This window comes from Anarrhichthys ocellatus, unplaced genomic scaffold (genome assembly GCF_004355925.1).
Source record: "Anarrhichthys ocellatus isolate YVR2014 unplaced genomic scaffold, GSC_Weel_1.0 scaffold28, whole genome shotgun sequence".
In the NCBI taxonomy this organism is placed as follows: Eukaryota; Metazoa; Chordata; class Actinopteri; order Perciformes; family Anarhichadidae; genus Anarrhichthys; species Anarrhichthys ocellatus.
Window position 1 is genome coordinate 4,240,910 of NW_022280058.1, and position 14,193 is coordinate 4,255,102.

The 14,193-nt window shown below is 46.0% G+C and overlaps 1 protein-coding gene across 1 annotated transcript in view; it reads left to right on the forward strand.

The window, feature by feature from the left end:
• The window catches only part of znf827 (zinc finger protein 827), a 76,769-nt gene that overhangs the window by 37,553 nt on the left and 25,023 nt on the right, over positions 1-14,193 (forward strand). Inside the window, 2 exon segments of the mRNA XM_031863323.1 lie at positions 5,077-5,358; positions 13,630-13,869. Of these exon segments, the coding sequence (XP_031719183.1) occupies positions 5,077-5,358; positions 13,630-13,869 (522 nt within the window).

Consider the following 14,193-nt stretch of genomic DNA (forward strand, 5'->3'; position numbering starts at 1 on the left):
TGATTGTGCAGTCTGGGAGTGAAATGGAACTGGGACCCAGGGGGCGTCCGGGTGGGGGGGGGGGGGGGGGGGGGGGGGTGGAGTTAAAGATAGAGGGTTATGAAACTGAGAAGAACTGGGCTCAGATCTTTGTGAGACTTACTCATGCCAGGGAGGGGAGAGGTGAGGAAGTTCCCCCTGGGACCTCCAGACTCTATTTCTTTTGACCTCCCTGCCAGCTCAAATTGAATGTGGACACGGGCAGCTCATCCCTCCTGCTTTTACACTGCTCTCTCAGTGCCTCAATCCCACAAGGCCTTGGCGGGGGAGAGGGAGGGTGGAAGGGGGGGAGGGAGGGAATGTGTAGAGGGAAAGATAAAAAAGAGATGGACCAAGTGACAGCAAGTGGGGGGAGAGGGAGAAAGAGGCAAAGAGGGAGTTGCATCGAGTTCCCCAGGCATAAAAAGCCAGTGAACTCTTCCTGACCTCTGACATAATAAGCATATCATTTTTGGGGGGTTGCCTTGCTTTCCATTGAGTGTTCTACTGATACCCTTTGATTTTTATCCTTGCATGCTGACACAACCGTTAGCTATCCAGTCTGATCCACATTTTGATTCAGAGATGAAAGCCACAGAGGTACTTTGAAATGCACAGCCCCTACCCAGTGGACCCTGAGTTAATAATGACAGTGGGCACTGCACACCCTCCAAACACCCCCCCCCCCCCCCCCCCCGGTGACACAGGCACAACTAGCTTGACCCTGGCTGGGTGTGAATAATTGGCATGCAGGGGGTTGTGGGAGGTGTTGCATCTGTCATGATGCTTCTGCAGTTGTCTTATTTATCCCCTTTCCTGGGAGAGTATCTCGCATGCAACGCTTTGCTCCAGTGAAACGATGCACTGGCAGAAATGTGTCGTCGTACATGAAACATTTTGAGTATTCTTAAGGGTTTCGATTTTTTTTCTCCCCCCTTGTAATATGTCAATATCCCAGGGATACACATTTGCGTATTATTGTATTTGGATACACCATAGGGGCATTGTAGATGTGCTGTGTAGAAACATTTTAGCTATGTTTCACCATCTTAGTTGACACAGATTTCTGTTGAATTTTGAAATGTCCCGTCTTCAGTTATGTCACTTTGTGAACATGAAGATTGTCCTTTGCTTTCCAGCTCTGCATGAGCAGACACAGGCAGGCCTTTTGTGTGTGACCTCTGGTCCATACATCCCCTCTGCAGCCATCAGTATCGCTGTCCGGTGTCTAGCACACTGTCAGCTATTGTTGGGTTCTCAACCTGCCCCACGTAGCCCTCTGCTTTTTTTTTTTTTTGTTTTTTTTTCTCCGGGAGAAAACAGCAGCCAATTGTCAGAGGGGGAGCAGGCCGGCGTGACAGAGGTGGAAAGCTAATGAAGTTATTTGACGGCAGCCCTGGCCAAGGAGCGAGAGGTGAGGCACAGTGGACAAGCGCCTGGCAGCGAGACGGATGAGGCGCGAGAGAGAAGCGCGGCGGAAGGGGAGAGAAACGCGGGGAGAGAACGGCGATGAAAGTAGCTTTGGTGGCAGGTGTCAGACAGGCTGTGATAACATGGAGACAAACTGATAGCATCGTCAACCCTGAACTGGAACCAGCCGTACAGCATCATGTACGGCTGACATTGGCCTGGGTTAGGGTACGTATACTCACACAGGCTCCTGCCTGTGTGAGTATACGTGAGCCATATATGGCTCACAGAAGAGATGCCCAGTTACCCAGAGATGCCCATCTCCTCCTCAGATCTGTTCTCTCTCTCTCTCTCTCTCTCTCTCTCTCTCTCTCTCTCTCTCTCTCCAAGACGACCTGCCAGAGACTGGATGCCCACGATGCTATTGTGAAATTCTGACAGACGAAAGGCCAAAGTGTAAGCTCAGTGTTGCGGGCTGAATTGTTCCTGTTGGTAGTGTGCTCCAGCTTTTTTGTTATTGAGCCATCAGCTTAGAGGAATAAAAAAAAAAAATAAATAACTTGCCAGTTGGATTAGGCTACTAAATAATTCATTGAGCTCTGTAACATAGATTCTGAGTGGAAATTCACTCTATTTATAGCGACAATCCAAAAGGTCACTGAAGTGGTGTGACTTTGTGTGCGAGTCCACGTCCTGGGGTTGTTTTTGTTCTCGTGAGGCCACAGCGGAGAAGAATTTGGAAGTCTTAAGCTTGTGTTGTTGAGTCTGTATTTGTCTGTGGTTCATGTGCAGCCCAGCCTTTTCATATGGTTTGAATGCAGCACGACGCAGCATGCGTACTGTTGTATTTAACAACACAAAGCAAGGGTTTCTCCCAAGATATAAGTGTGTGTCTGCGCGGGTAAATTAGATGTGTAATTTTATGTGTGTTTGTAAGGCGGTGACCAAGTGTGCTGTCCCTGTCTGATCCGACATGGCCCAACACGCTTCTAATTAGAGGACGTCCTTCCAGGTGCTGACCAGGTTATACTTAGCCTGCCCGCTGACATCTGACGGTGTGACATTTCCAGCTGGTGCTGCGTGCGACCCTGCGCCCACTGCCCCTGAACTTGAAGGTCCCTGCCCCCCCCTCCCCACCACCACCACCACACTCAACCTCTTCCTTCTGCCCTTCTTGAACTGCAGCCACGGCCCGCCATGGTGTGGCACTGTGGCATTGTGGCACCACACGGGTGGTCAAAACACCAACACCTGTCCCCTCTTCCTGCCCCTTATCCCCTCATCCCCGAGCCCTCTATCCCTCCGGCATAGATCATCATTAATCAGAGGGGCTGGAGCCGGCACAGATTGATGATGCGGGCAGGGGGCGGCAGGCCTATGGCGGTTAGAGATGTTAGGTGAGATGGAAGGGTGAGGAGCGGAGCAGATCTCTGCTGGGGCCAGAGGAGACTGGACAGCAGTCTGCCCAAGAGTGATAGCCTCTCTTATATCCATGCCCTGTGTGTGTGTGTGTGTGTGTGTGTGTGTGTGTGTGTGTGTGTGTGTGTGTGTGCTTGAGTGACTGAGTAAGTGTGTGTCTGTCTGTGTGTGAGACAGATAGTAGTAGTGTACAGATTGTTTGAAAACTGTTGTGTCAAAGGTTGGGACGGGTGTTGAAAAGCTATTTAGATAAGTTTGTTGGTGCCTTACTCAGCAACAATTAACTTTATTTAAATTTGAATTGAATTTTTCTTTGAACTGAAACGTGTCTGTGATTTGAACTTTTACAGTTCGTGTCACGTCTTAGCAGCTCCCCAACTGTTCTGTCAGTTGTAGCATCAGCATATGATTCTGATTATTGCTGAATGTATCACCATTACTATTACAGTTATATAACATCTTAAATGTATTCCACTTTAAGGAAAAATATTCCTTGAGGTGAATATATTTTTACAATTAACAAAGGCAAATATAGAAAGCAACCTTTGCCACATTTGGTTATCATTAGCATATGCCACGGCCTGCCTTTTAAAGTTTGCTATAGCAACGAGGCTCTGCTTCGTGACTCATGTGTGAAACAGTCTAAATCACAACACCACAGTTGTGGATACTTTTTCAACCATCGAGTCTAATTCGTTTTAACTTTTGGCAAACAATAACATGGAAACATTGCAGAGAACAGGAAGTTCTACACAGACTTCTACAAACTTGTTGCTCAAAGAAATTTGCTTCCTTCTAAAGCAGGTTTATAACAAGTCAAAAAATTACAAAAAAGTTGTTATTAACTCATAAAACCACAAGAAAAAAGACAATAATATGGCATATTTATATATGTAATGGTATATGTTTTGCTACAGCGTAACTTGCAGACACATTCATGCAACTGTTTTAAGTTTCATGTAATCGGATCTCTTCAGCCAATCTACTTAATGAAGTACTCGGTGCTGTAATTGTTTCTGATGAAGGGCTCGGTACACCCGTTGTAAATCACGTTACAATAGTGGACAATAGTATCCTTTTAACCCTCCGCTCGGTGAAATGAAGCTATCAGGTAGCACAGGCAAATATAATGTGTTTTAAAAGATATTTCTGCAGCCTCTCTCACCGTTTTACAGCCACCTTAAATGTCAACAATGTTGTAAGCTTTAGCCTGTGTAAACCTTTGTTTTAGTGCAGAGTGTAGTGGAACATGCTGGGAGACACAAAGAGAGGCGCTTGCCCTGCTGTTCTTTTCTTGGCGGCTATCGGAAGTTGCTCCATGTCTAATTATTAATTATTCATCTAAGGCGGATTAGATGTGGCCCAGTTTCTCTTGAAGATGGCTTTAGAGCGGAGGGATCCGTGTGACAGTTCACTCCCTAACCTAGGCGACACGCCGCAGCGATGGCAGATAAGACTTCAGCCGATTGCTATCGCGCTCTACAGACGTAGGTCTTTTTTTTTGTCCTTTATGTCTGAAGAGGATTAGGCCGATGTCCGAGGGCGAGAAGGGATGAAGAAACCAGACGTGAAGTAGAATAGAGCTGAGAATAAAGTGTACAGAAATGAATGGGACGGGGGAGGGGCGGTGTGAAGGAGAAAAGAGGAGGGAAGTGAATTGGGCATTTGTTGTGGATGCCCTAAAGACCAAGAGAGGACAGTCATGAGGTTGCACCCTTTGTGTCGGCCCACAGCACGCCAACTGTGGTGTCTGGTGCGGAGATAGGGCTGTGACAATCCACTGTGGACCACTTTGTTGTTCCAGGCAATTTGCATGTGAATGTATTCTACTTTATGTTGTGTATATATTGTCCTCTTCACTCGTAACAAATGTAAATGAGATGTCCTGATGGCATATTGGGTTTTTTGGTCTTTTTTTCCAGTTAGCACCACAATACATTTAAGATAAATGCTCACCACAAGCTGAAGGATGATGAGCGGTTCACAGAATGTAGAATGTGAGACCTTTTGCCATCAATCAGTAAATAATGTAAAGCCGATGTCTTGATGGAAAGAATGCAGAGCATTCATATGGCCTCTTGTTATTTCTGGGTCAAACTTAACATACACCTTTTAGAAATACCCAACAAACCTCACTTGTCACAAACTGTATTGGAACTCTCTTTTTTCTTTCCTGCTGCACTCAAATTCTTAAATTCATCTCTTTCCTTCTTTTCTTTCTGGCTGCAGCGGCCAACCAGAGGGAGACGCTCAAGTCTCCATTCCAACTGAAGGAAGAGCCCAAAGTGGAGGAAGTGTTGAGCCCCCGACCGTCCTCCAAGTCCCAGAGCCAGGTACAGCCAAGCTTCCCTGCAGCTTTCTGCCAGGACGGGCCAGTGAGGGCGGCAGCAGCAGCCACGGAGCGCCCCGGGTCACTGAAACCAAGGGAAGGAAGTCCCATGGCTAAGAACACCTTGCTGACCCAGGATATCAACATTAAGGTTGCCTCTGAGCTGCTGATCAAGCTTTCAGGTATGCCTGTAGGAACTTTATCTGTGGATCTGTACACTAAAGCAAATCTAAGCAAAACATTAAATCTGTGGTCTTGAAATTGGGTGCATATACTGTATTTGTTAAGTTTGTGTTCATGCAGATATGCATAGAACAACAACAGCCACTTCCATACACAACTATTTCATGGAAAGAACAGACCATGCACTGTGTTATTGATATTTGTTGTGCTGGTCGGCTGTTTTAGTTTCAGATCAGCCAATAACAGCTCAGGAGGTTAGTTTCAGGCCAACAGTTATGTCACTGACCGCCATTAAAGGGTTCTGTTGTTTTCTACCGTGACACACCTAACCGAGCTGAAATTGGGGCCTTCTCAAAGGTGAGCAAAGTGTACCTGTGGTGAAAAAGCACATGTGGTGAGTTAGTCTTTGTCTCTCTGAGGCCTCTGCTCTAGATGGTGGCTGCAAATGTCCTTGTATCCTCTGTGATGATATTTTGGTAACCGTTCAGTTTCTATTTACAGTACCACTCTATGCATCTATGGTTTATTCCAAGTTATTGTGGACAAGAATCAGTGCGTTGAGGATCAGTTCTGCTTTGTCATATGGCATAAGATCTATCTGCTTGCCATATTGAACTTAAAACCCTTGTTCCATGAGAGGTAGTTAAACAGTTTCAACCTGCGTTGACCACTCTGTCATCATCCAATGCTGCATGATTTAGCTCCAGGCAGGGACTCAAGCCTAGTTCTTTATTTGTAGCACTTGCAAAGGTGCTGCTGCTGCACTTGTGTTGCTGTTTTACCTGTTATTTTTCAATTACTACACACTTTGTTTCACTGCTAAATAAAGCCGCTTCTTATTATAGCCTACATCTACAATCACTACTGAATGCTAGGTCCAGTTCAAGTGTTTTATGGACAGGTGTTTGTCAGGCAGTATTCATCAGTATGTACCAACAGAGCTGGCTTCCCTAGCTGTATGAACAAGTTTAGTGTTTTTTCCCTGATTCAACAATTAATTGCAATACTCAATGCATTGTTCTGAACTACTTTTCCGTTTAAAAAATTTAAACAGACCCATTTCAACATTGGAATAAATAATATGCTAGAACTGCGCAGCCATAAAATTTACAATGTGTGACACGCTGGTGCAAATACACACAGTGTTTAAAAAGCACAAAGCAAATGGCAGTCTGATGGTGGCGCAGTGGGGCGTTACTCCATCTGCGGCTCTTCATCCTGTGCCAGTGTATGCATGCTTGACAGACACCTCACACACCGGTTGCCATTGTTCTCTCTGGGTTGACTAGTGTTCGGAGTGAGTCATGTGGGCTGGAAGCTCTGTGGTGCTACACGTGGTGCTGCTCCACTGCCTGCCCCCAGGTCACGTTTCCGTGTGTGTGCGTTTGAGGATGACAGAGATGACATGATTACTACTTTAAAACAACAACAATAAAAACAGATTTAGTATGCTGGCCTTTGTGTTAAATCAAGAGAGAAAAGCTGAGAGAACGATGTGGGCAGGATGTAATTCCTCCAGTGTTCTGCCTCCACCTCTTTGTTTCATCACCGTTCCTCTCCCATCATTTATTTATTTTTTGTTGCCATTTCCAGTCCCGGCACTGATTGTTATCCTGCCGCTGCATTTGGTTTCTCAAGCAGCACACGCGGCCACGGCGTTTATCCCCCCACCCATCGCTTACACTAGCTCTGCAAAGGTTGACCTAGGTTAGGGAAGGATGCTGCAGCGTTCATCTGTCCGCCGGCTCCATTTCTGCCCCCTCACACAGTCCTCGGAGCGCAGTGCCGTCCATCGCCATGGCAACAGCGGGGGCGGTAGATGGAGAGGGCTGTCTGGAGAGTGACAGCCTTGACAAGAGTCTGGACCCTCAAATGACCCTGGGGTGGGGGGAGAGGAAGAGAGAGACGGGGAAAGGTCAATGGTGTTACAGTCACGTGTGATTACGGTCGTGAGGTTCAAGGGCAGCTACGCTGTGGCCCCCTTCTGTCCCCTGGTAAAGGTCAGCCCCAGAGCACAGTCACCCAGTGAGGATACTTAAATAGGGAAATGACACTGGGGAGTTTAGACTCCGCATTTTTCTTGTTTAAAAAAAAAACAAAATCGCATTTTCTCCATTTAAAAAGTGCCTATTTCCTCGTTGTTGCTTGGCGTACAGCAAATGGACACAGCTTAATTAGATTTCCGCTACTCATCCCTCCTCGACCACGGCATCGGACAGTCCGAGTAAGTGGGGTTGTCATCGTTAGGGCCCATTGTGCTGTAACATGAGTTGCATCATCCCTTTAACTAGGTCACTTCTTCTTCTCTTCTCTCTCCTTCCCCCCCTCTCTCTCTCTCCTCTCTTCCTTATCAAACATTGGTTGGTCGTGTTGAGTCGCCTTGCGAGCGCTACCTCCCCCACATCTGTTTAAAACCAGGCTGCTGGTGTCTGGGGGCTAATTACGCCAGGCTAAATAGTCCCTGGCGCCAGAGGCTAACGTGTCCTAGCAGATGGGCACTGGTGTTGCAGGGCAAGGGGAACATGGCGTCACAGGAAGGGAGGGGGGAAGGGGGGGTACAGGGCCCTAGGTGGTGGCCTGGCAGACTGGCATCGTGTGGGTAACAGCCGTGCCACCCACTCACCATCCAGCCACCCTCACCATAGGTGTGAAATCACACTTTGTACTTGCTTAACTCATTCCTCATTCCTTAGGAATGGGTCTTTCGTCTCTGAGGACATTTTAAAGGCCCTCTCCCCTCTGCAGTGCTCGTTACCTTCCTAATAAAAGTTACATTAAGCAGTTTCTGACCACAAAGGAGCAGAAAGACTTTGGACCAAACTGTCCGCTACAAATGTGTAGCTCATGAGGTTTTTTTTGTTGATTTATTATAGAAAACCACAACCTACTGACGCATCCAGCCGGGACAAAGCTCCACGGACCTTCTTTTTCTGGTTACCATTAAAATGTAGGTTTAATAAGCAGGTGTTGATCCCTGGTTTAATCCATCAGCTCCAGTGATAGTTGATGCCTATGGTTTTCATAAGAAAGTGGTATTGTGTTTTTTTTTTTTTGGTCTGTGCGTCAGAGCAATTAGCTGAATACAGCAAGAAGCTTGGAAAGTGGGTGTTGATTTCCAGGAGCATTGGCAGTTCTTGCAGCAGTGGCCAAGGCTGATTGATTGAGATATAATTAAGGCTGGTTGTAATCAAACTGTACCTGGCCTCCCCCCCCAAAATATTTCACATGATTGCTTTCTACTGTAGGAGCCACAACTGACATACCCCACATTGTCAGTGTAAATATCGTCACTGTCAACTGGATAAATCTGACCGTTACACATCTCTTCATCAAGAGTCTGCTCTTGAATTAAAACATTCCATGTTTTAATTCTGCTCTAACATTTCATTTTGCCACGGATAAACCGCCCTAGCTAGTTCTGCATGATTTCCTCGAGGTAACCACGTTGGATCACGGTGCGTAATGTCTCTGCTCTTTGATGCGGCGCTTGTTACAGATGAAACACACATTGTACATCTCCTGCTGGCTTCAGGGTAGCTGTAAATTTAGTCGAACCAAGTGGAAGTCTTTCTTAAAGTCTACAAGCAGTTTAGGATGACGGATGCAGAGAGGCGTATTGACTCTGTTGCTTGAATTGCATTAAATGTGTGCTTTTTCGTTATGCGTCTACTGGTTGTAGAATGTTTATTTACGTTATTCAGCATTATTATGTGATTTCTGCCTATTTGCATCACTAGCATAACATTGCAGTTGATGATAGAATGACTAAATATCGTGGCGCTGAAATAAAAGATGGTCCTTTTTACAGCTATTTAATTTCAATTTCGATTGTATGTCGAGAGGTAGTGTAATATTTTATCATCATATCAATACTCCTACCGTCTTTGCACCATTGGTAGTAAACAAGCGGCAACTTTCGGTGCTGAAAGATTAAGCCAACGCGCAAGTGCCAAAAACTGGATTTATCTCTGACAAAAATCTATTTTGGTCCCTACATTTAATATCCCTGTTTAGGAATACTGTACAGGCGGGAATTTTTCAACCGGCGGATTCCTCTGGACCCGCCTCAGCTCCACCAACTATCCACCTCTTCACCTGTTTTATAATAGCTGAGACTACGTCCATATTTCATACAGTCTATGGTAGTAAAGCACAGTTGAAGGAAGTTAGGAGAACGTATTATATAGCCCTGGTTGCACTGGTCTGCAGCTGTTATGTGAGAAATAGTTAAGATGCAATCAAAAAGCCTCACTTTCTTTGACTTTCAGGAGTAAACGCTACTGAGCAACTTTAGCGTCGCATAAAAGGATTTACTATTTAAATGGCTTATCACAGCAGACTGTAAGCAGTTCACAACACTGGCATTACTGTACAGTATTACTTTATGTTTAGCTCTACAGTGTCCTCATCATGCCCCCTCAGTGTGGCCGCTCGCTGACCTCTCTCCCCCCCCCCCACCCCCCCCCACATCTTTCTTTCTGTCTCACCGGCTCCTCATCACTGCCTGTAGTTCTATTTACAGAAATGCAGAGTTGATTCCTTTTGCCCCTTGCTGTAGGTGTTTGTTTCCTGGGTAGGTAGTGATGGACAGGATGACTGAGGCACATCACTCGTCGTCTTTTTTTGTCTTTATACATTATATGACGAAGCTTCACTCGCCTTGGATCAGCTCCAGCGTGTGTCACATTTTGTTGTTGTTGTTGTTTAGGACCACTTTAATAACGGCCATATCTCGCTCCTTACGGGCTGCTTATTCAAGCACGATGCACTAGAGTTGTATGTAGCCGCAGTTTGCGACCGTTGGAAGGCTGAACTGAACCACTGAGAGCTAGCTGGTCGAGGATCAATTGTAGCAGCAGCTGTCTGTGAAGTCTGCAGGCAAGGCTGCTGTGGCTCCCACATGACATGCAGTCTCCACACTGCAGCCTTTGAAGCGCATGAACTCTTCACCCCTGTCTGAGCAGGTCGGCTAGAGAGCAGGAGAATAGAGAGAGAGAGAGAGAGAGAGAGAGAGAGAGAGAGAGAGAGAGAGAGGGAGGATGGGGGCAGGGTTAGAGAGATGTGGAATAACAGAGCAGGGAGAAGGGTAGACTAGGATAACGGGACGGGGTGGAGAGGTTGTCATTTAGGCTCTAGCTATTCCTCATCCTTCTGTCCTCCCCCAGCTCTTCTCTCTCATCCCACATTCTTGTTTCCTCTCTTACCCTCGGGTCTTCTTTTTCTGGCACTGTTTGGCAATTCTTTCTCTTCCTTTACCCCTCCTCCTCGCCCCTTCCTCTCGTCTGTCTGCCCTCACCGCCTGTCTGTCCAAGTTTTTCTTCCTGTGCCATCGATGCATTAAAGTGGTGCAATAAATTGACTTTGCGAGCATTAAGTCACGAATGGTGTGTGACTTTTTTTTTTTGTGTGTAGTAACGAAATCTGTCTGGGGTCCGTGCCATCCTGCTGTATATTCTCAGCAAAAGAGGCTGTCACGTCCACGCAGATTCAAGTAGACACCAGAGGTCAAAGTTGATCACTAAAAACAGAACATCGCGCAAACCCCGATCACTTTCATTCTGACTCAAAACGTGAGTAATGCTGCTTCAGAGGGAGCAAGGTATGTATAGTGCATTTAAAGCATCTTGGCATACAGATCACAGGCACACACAGTATAAAACTGTGCAATTTAGTTGCCGTTACAAACCAAATGGAGCTGAAAATAAACTGATATTTGAATAGAACAATATACCTCATGCTATAGGTAAATTAGGTTATATTACTGCTGCTAGCTACATTGGACCATGTTGTCCCTGTGTAATGATCAGTCTAGAGGACAGCCATTCAAACTCTACTGAGGACTTAATATTCCTTTATTTGTAATCAAACAATACTTAAGAAGTTAGTTTCCCTGATTTTTAAAAAAATCTCAAATATTTCCACAAAACAGCTCTCGTGTATAACATTAGTGTGTTTTGAAAATATTATAATACAAACCACCATGTTTTCGGCGGCCTAATGGTAGCTGGTGTATCACAGAAGAGGCTTTTGCACTCTTCTGTGAGTATGACACACACATGCACGCTCTCACTTACACACACACACTCTCTCTCTCTCTCACGCTCTCACTTACACACACACACGAGCTGGATTCAGGCAGACTGATGGCAGCTTTTTATGGCTTCAGAACATTAGGTCATGACCCTGACCAAAAAGCCATAGCTATTATCAGTGTGGGAATAAGGCCACATTTTCATTGTGTGACAGGTAGACTTGTGATCCGGCTCTGCTGTGATGTTATGCTTTTCAATGTGGTGTCAGTGTGTTTACGATCAAATGTTTTCCCCCCGTGTGTCACGTGACCTCTCTGTAACGGCTCTTTAGGTCGTAAGCATGTTTGTCCCCCGGCGCCGGGAGCTCAAGTACACATGGTGTCCGCTAGTGTAGGCTTTTTTGTGTGTAACTGTGTGTTTTTGCAGCGCAGCAGTCCACTCAGCATCTCGTCGTTGGGGTGGTGATCCAATGATGGAAGCTCGCGTGTCCCTTTGTTGACCCTTACAGAGCTGCCCCCTCCCTCTCCTCCTCTGCCCCTCCATCAGCCTCTCCTAGGTTACTCTTGGCCAACTCTGGCCACCTGATTAAGGGATTATTGAGGCTGATGGTTGTCAGTGTCCCCCACATGCTGGCTACACCTGGACCTCAAGGGGGGGGGGGGGGGGGGGGGGAGAGTTTACACTTTAATTCACCCACATAAACACAGTAGCATACAACACGTACCTATTCAGTCGATACTCGGCGTCACATGCACACAATGTACTGCTGCTTGGTGTCTCACACTGGCCTCGTTCTGCAGAGTGGAGAATGCGAAGGGAGGGGTGGCGGGGTCACTGTCTCGTATCTCCCTCTCTCTTTCTCCAGCTCTTCTAGCCCCCCCTCCCACTGCTCCCGATGCCCTGCCAAATTCATATATCCCATAATCGTGCTGAGTCGCCATGTCAGCAGCACTGTATCAACCCCACTGCTTTGTCTTGCTCTTGCTTGTCACCACACTGAGACACTGCCTCCTGCCATGCCTGCAGTCAAAGATCAGATACCTTGGCTGTACAGATGCTCACGGATGTACCAGTCGAGGATGTATTGATTGATTTATTCCCAACCATCCAGCTGCACAGTGTAAACTTACTGTAGCCTAAAATAGGCCTACATTTCATTAAGTAAATTTAGCCACAGAGGCTGTTCGAGAACACATTTCTGACAACAGAAGAGCTTTGAATGAAGAAAAACGAAGCTCGCATCACAGTTTCCTTTGAATAGTTTCCATAACTTTTTTTTATGGCGACCTACAGTCTTTTGTTTAATATCCGTAGAGAGAGGAGAGCCAGTGTTTTGATTCTGCAATCGGGACATTCCTAACAGATGCCATCTTGCCTATTTTTAGGCCGGTCACTTCGCCTCACCTCCTGGTATGAGGAGTGAGTCAACAGCTGTTCTCACCTTTCAGTCCATTGTTCATGTGCTGAAAACCTTTTATCCCAACACCTCTAGTTATTATAAACATGGATTCATTGCTTCTTGGTTACATTTACAGTGTTCAGGTTTCCTTCCTGTTTGCTTCAGTGAACCTACAAGAGCGGCTGGAGCCTTCCCCGAGCGACTGAGTGACCTCCCGGTGCTCTCTCGCCCTAATAATTACACAGCTAGATGCTAACCGGCTCAGCTCGGCTTTAGCTGCAATGTTTTGGCTGTTATTTGGATTTTCCTATTTGAGTTTTAATTCCATTGTAAAACGTTTATGCTGGATGTGTTGTGTACTTGTATTCGGGTGAAAGTCAAAAGTGTTTAATTAGTTTTTGCTTGGATTATTTGACCTTTCTGAGGGTTATGCTGTTGTTTTTTTCCCCGTAAGAAGGCTTTAACAATAGAGGGTGTCGTATGTTTTACTGATTGTAGAACCGTTTGAGGCAGGTGTGTGATATGTGAATTTGGGCTTTATGAATAAAATTGACTTGACTACTTCAGGATAAACACATCCAACAGGTAAATTCACAGAAACACATAAAATGAAGCCCCACAAACTGTAACGATTTCCAATTGTAAAAGAAGATTCTTTAAAGTACCAATACCACAGTGTTAAAGTAATGCATTACAAGTACAAGGAATACTTTACCCCCCCAAAATGACCATTTGTATATTGAATACTCTCCCCTTGAATTCTTGAAGAAAATATATCAAACTAACCCGTTTACAAAGTCTAACCAGTTATGCCTCTTTTGTTCAATCATCTGCTGCAGAGAACAGCAAAGATTACTACCAGAAGTTGAAAGTAAAGGCAGAGCCGATGGAGGTGGACCCACCCCCCGCTGAACTCGCCACACCTGCCTCTCACCTGCGGGCCTTCAGCACTTTAAGGGCGAGTGAGAAGACTGAGCCAATGAGTAACCTGCTAGAGACACTGGCCCACCCCCAGAAAGACCTGTTCTCCCAGGACATATCGGTCAAAATGGCCTCCGAACTACTGTTCAAATTGTCAGGTGAGTTCCTTGCAGACATGTGCGCTGTCAGACACACACACACACACACGTACGTACAGCAACACGTCTTCTTTTCCACCGCAGTGTAAACCTTGGACAGGTTTTGATACTCGACCATAAAAACCTCCATGTTTCCATTGCCGTCCTCTGGCGGCTCTGTTGTTAAGTCCAGGATATACGACACGTAATGACATCCTGCTTTTTACCTGTATGGCCATGAAAGTGACATTGAAGCAGCAGACAGCTGTTTGTATTGCTAGATTAAGACCGAGGGGAAAGGTGCAGATGTGTGTGTGTGTGTGTGTGTGTGTGTGTGTGTGTGTG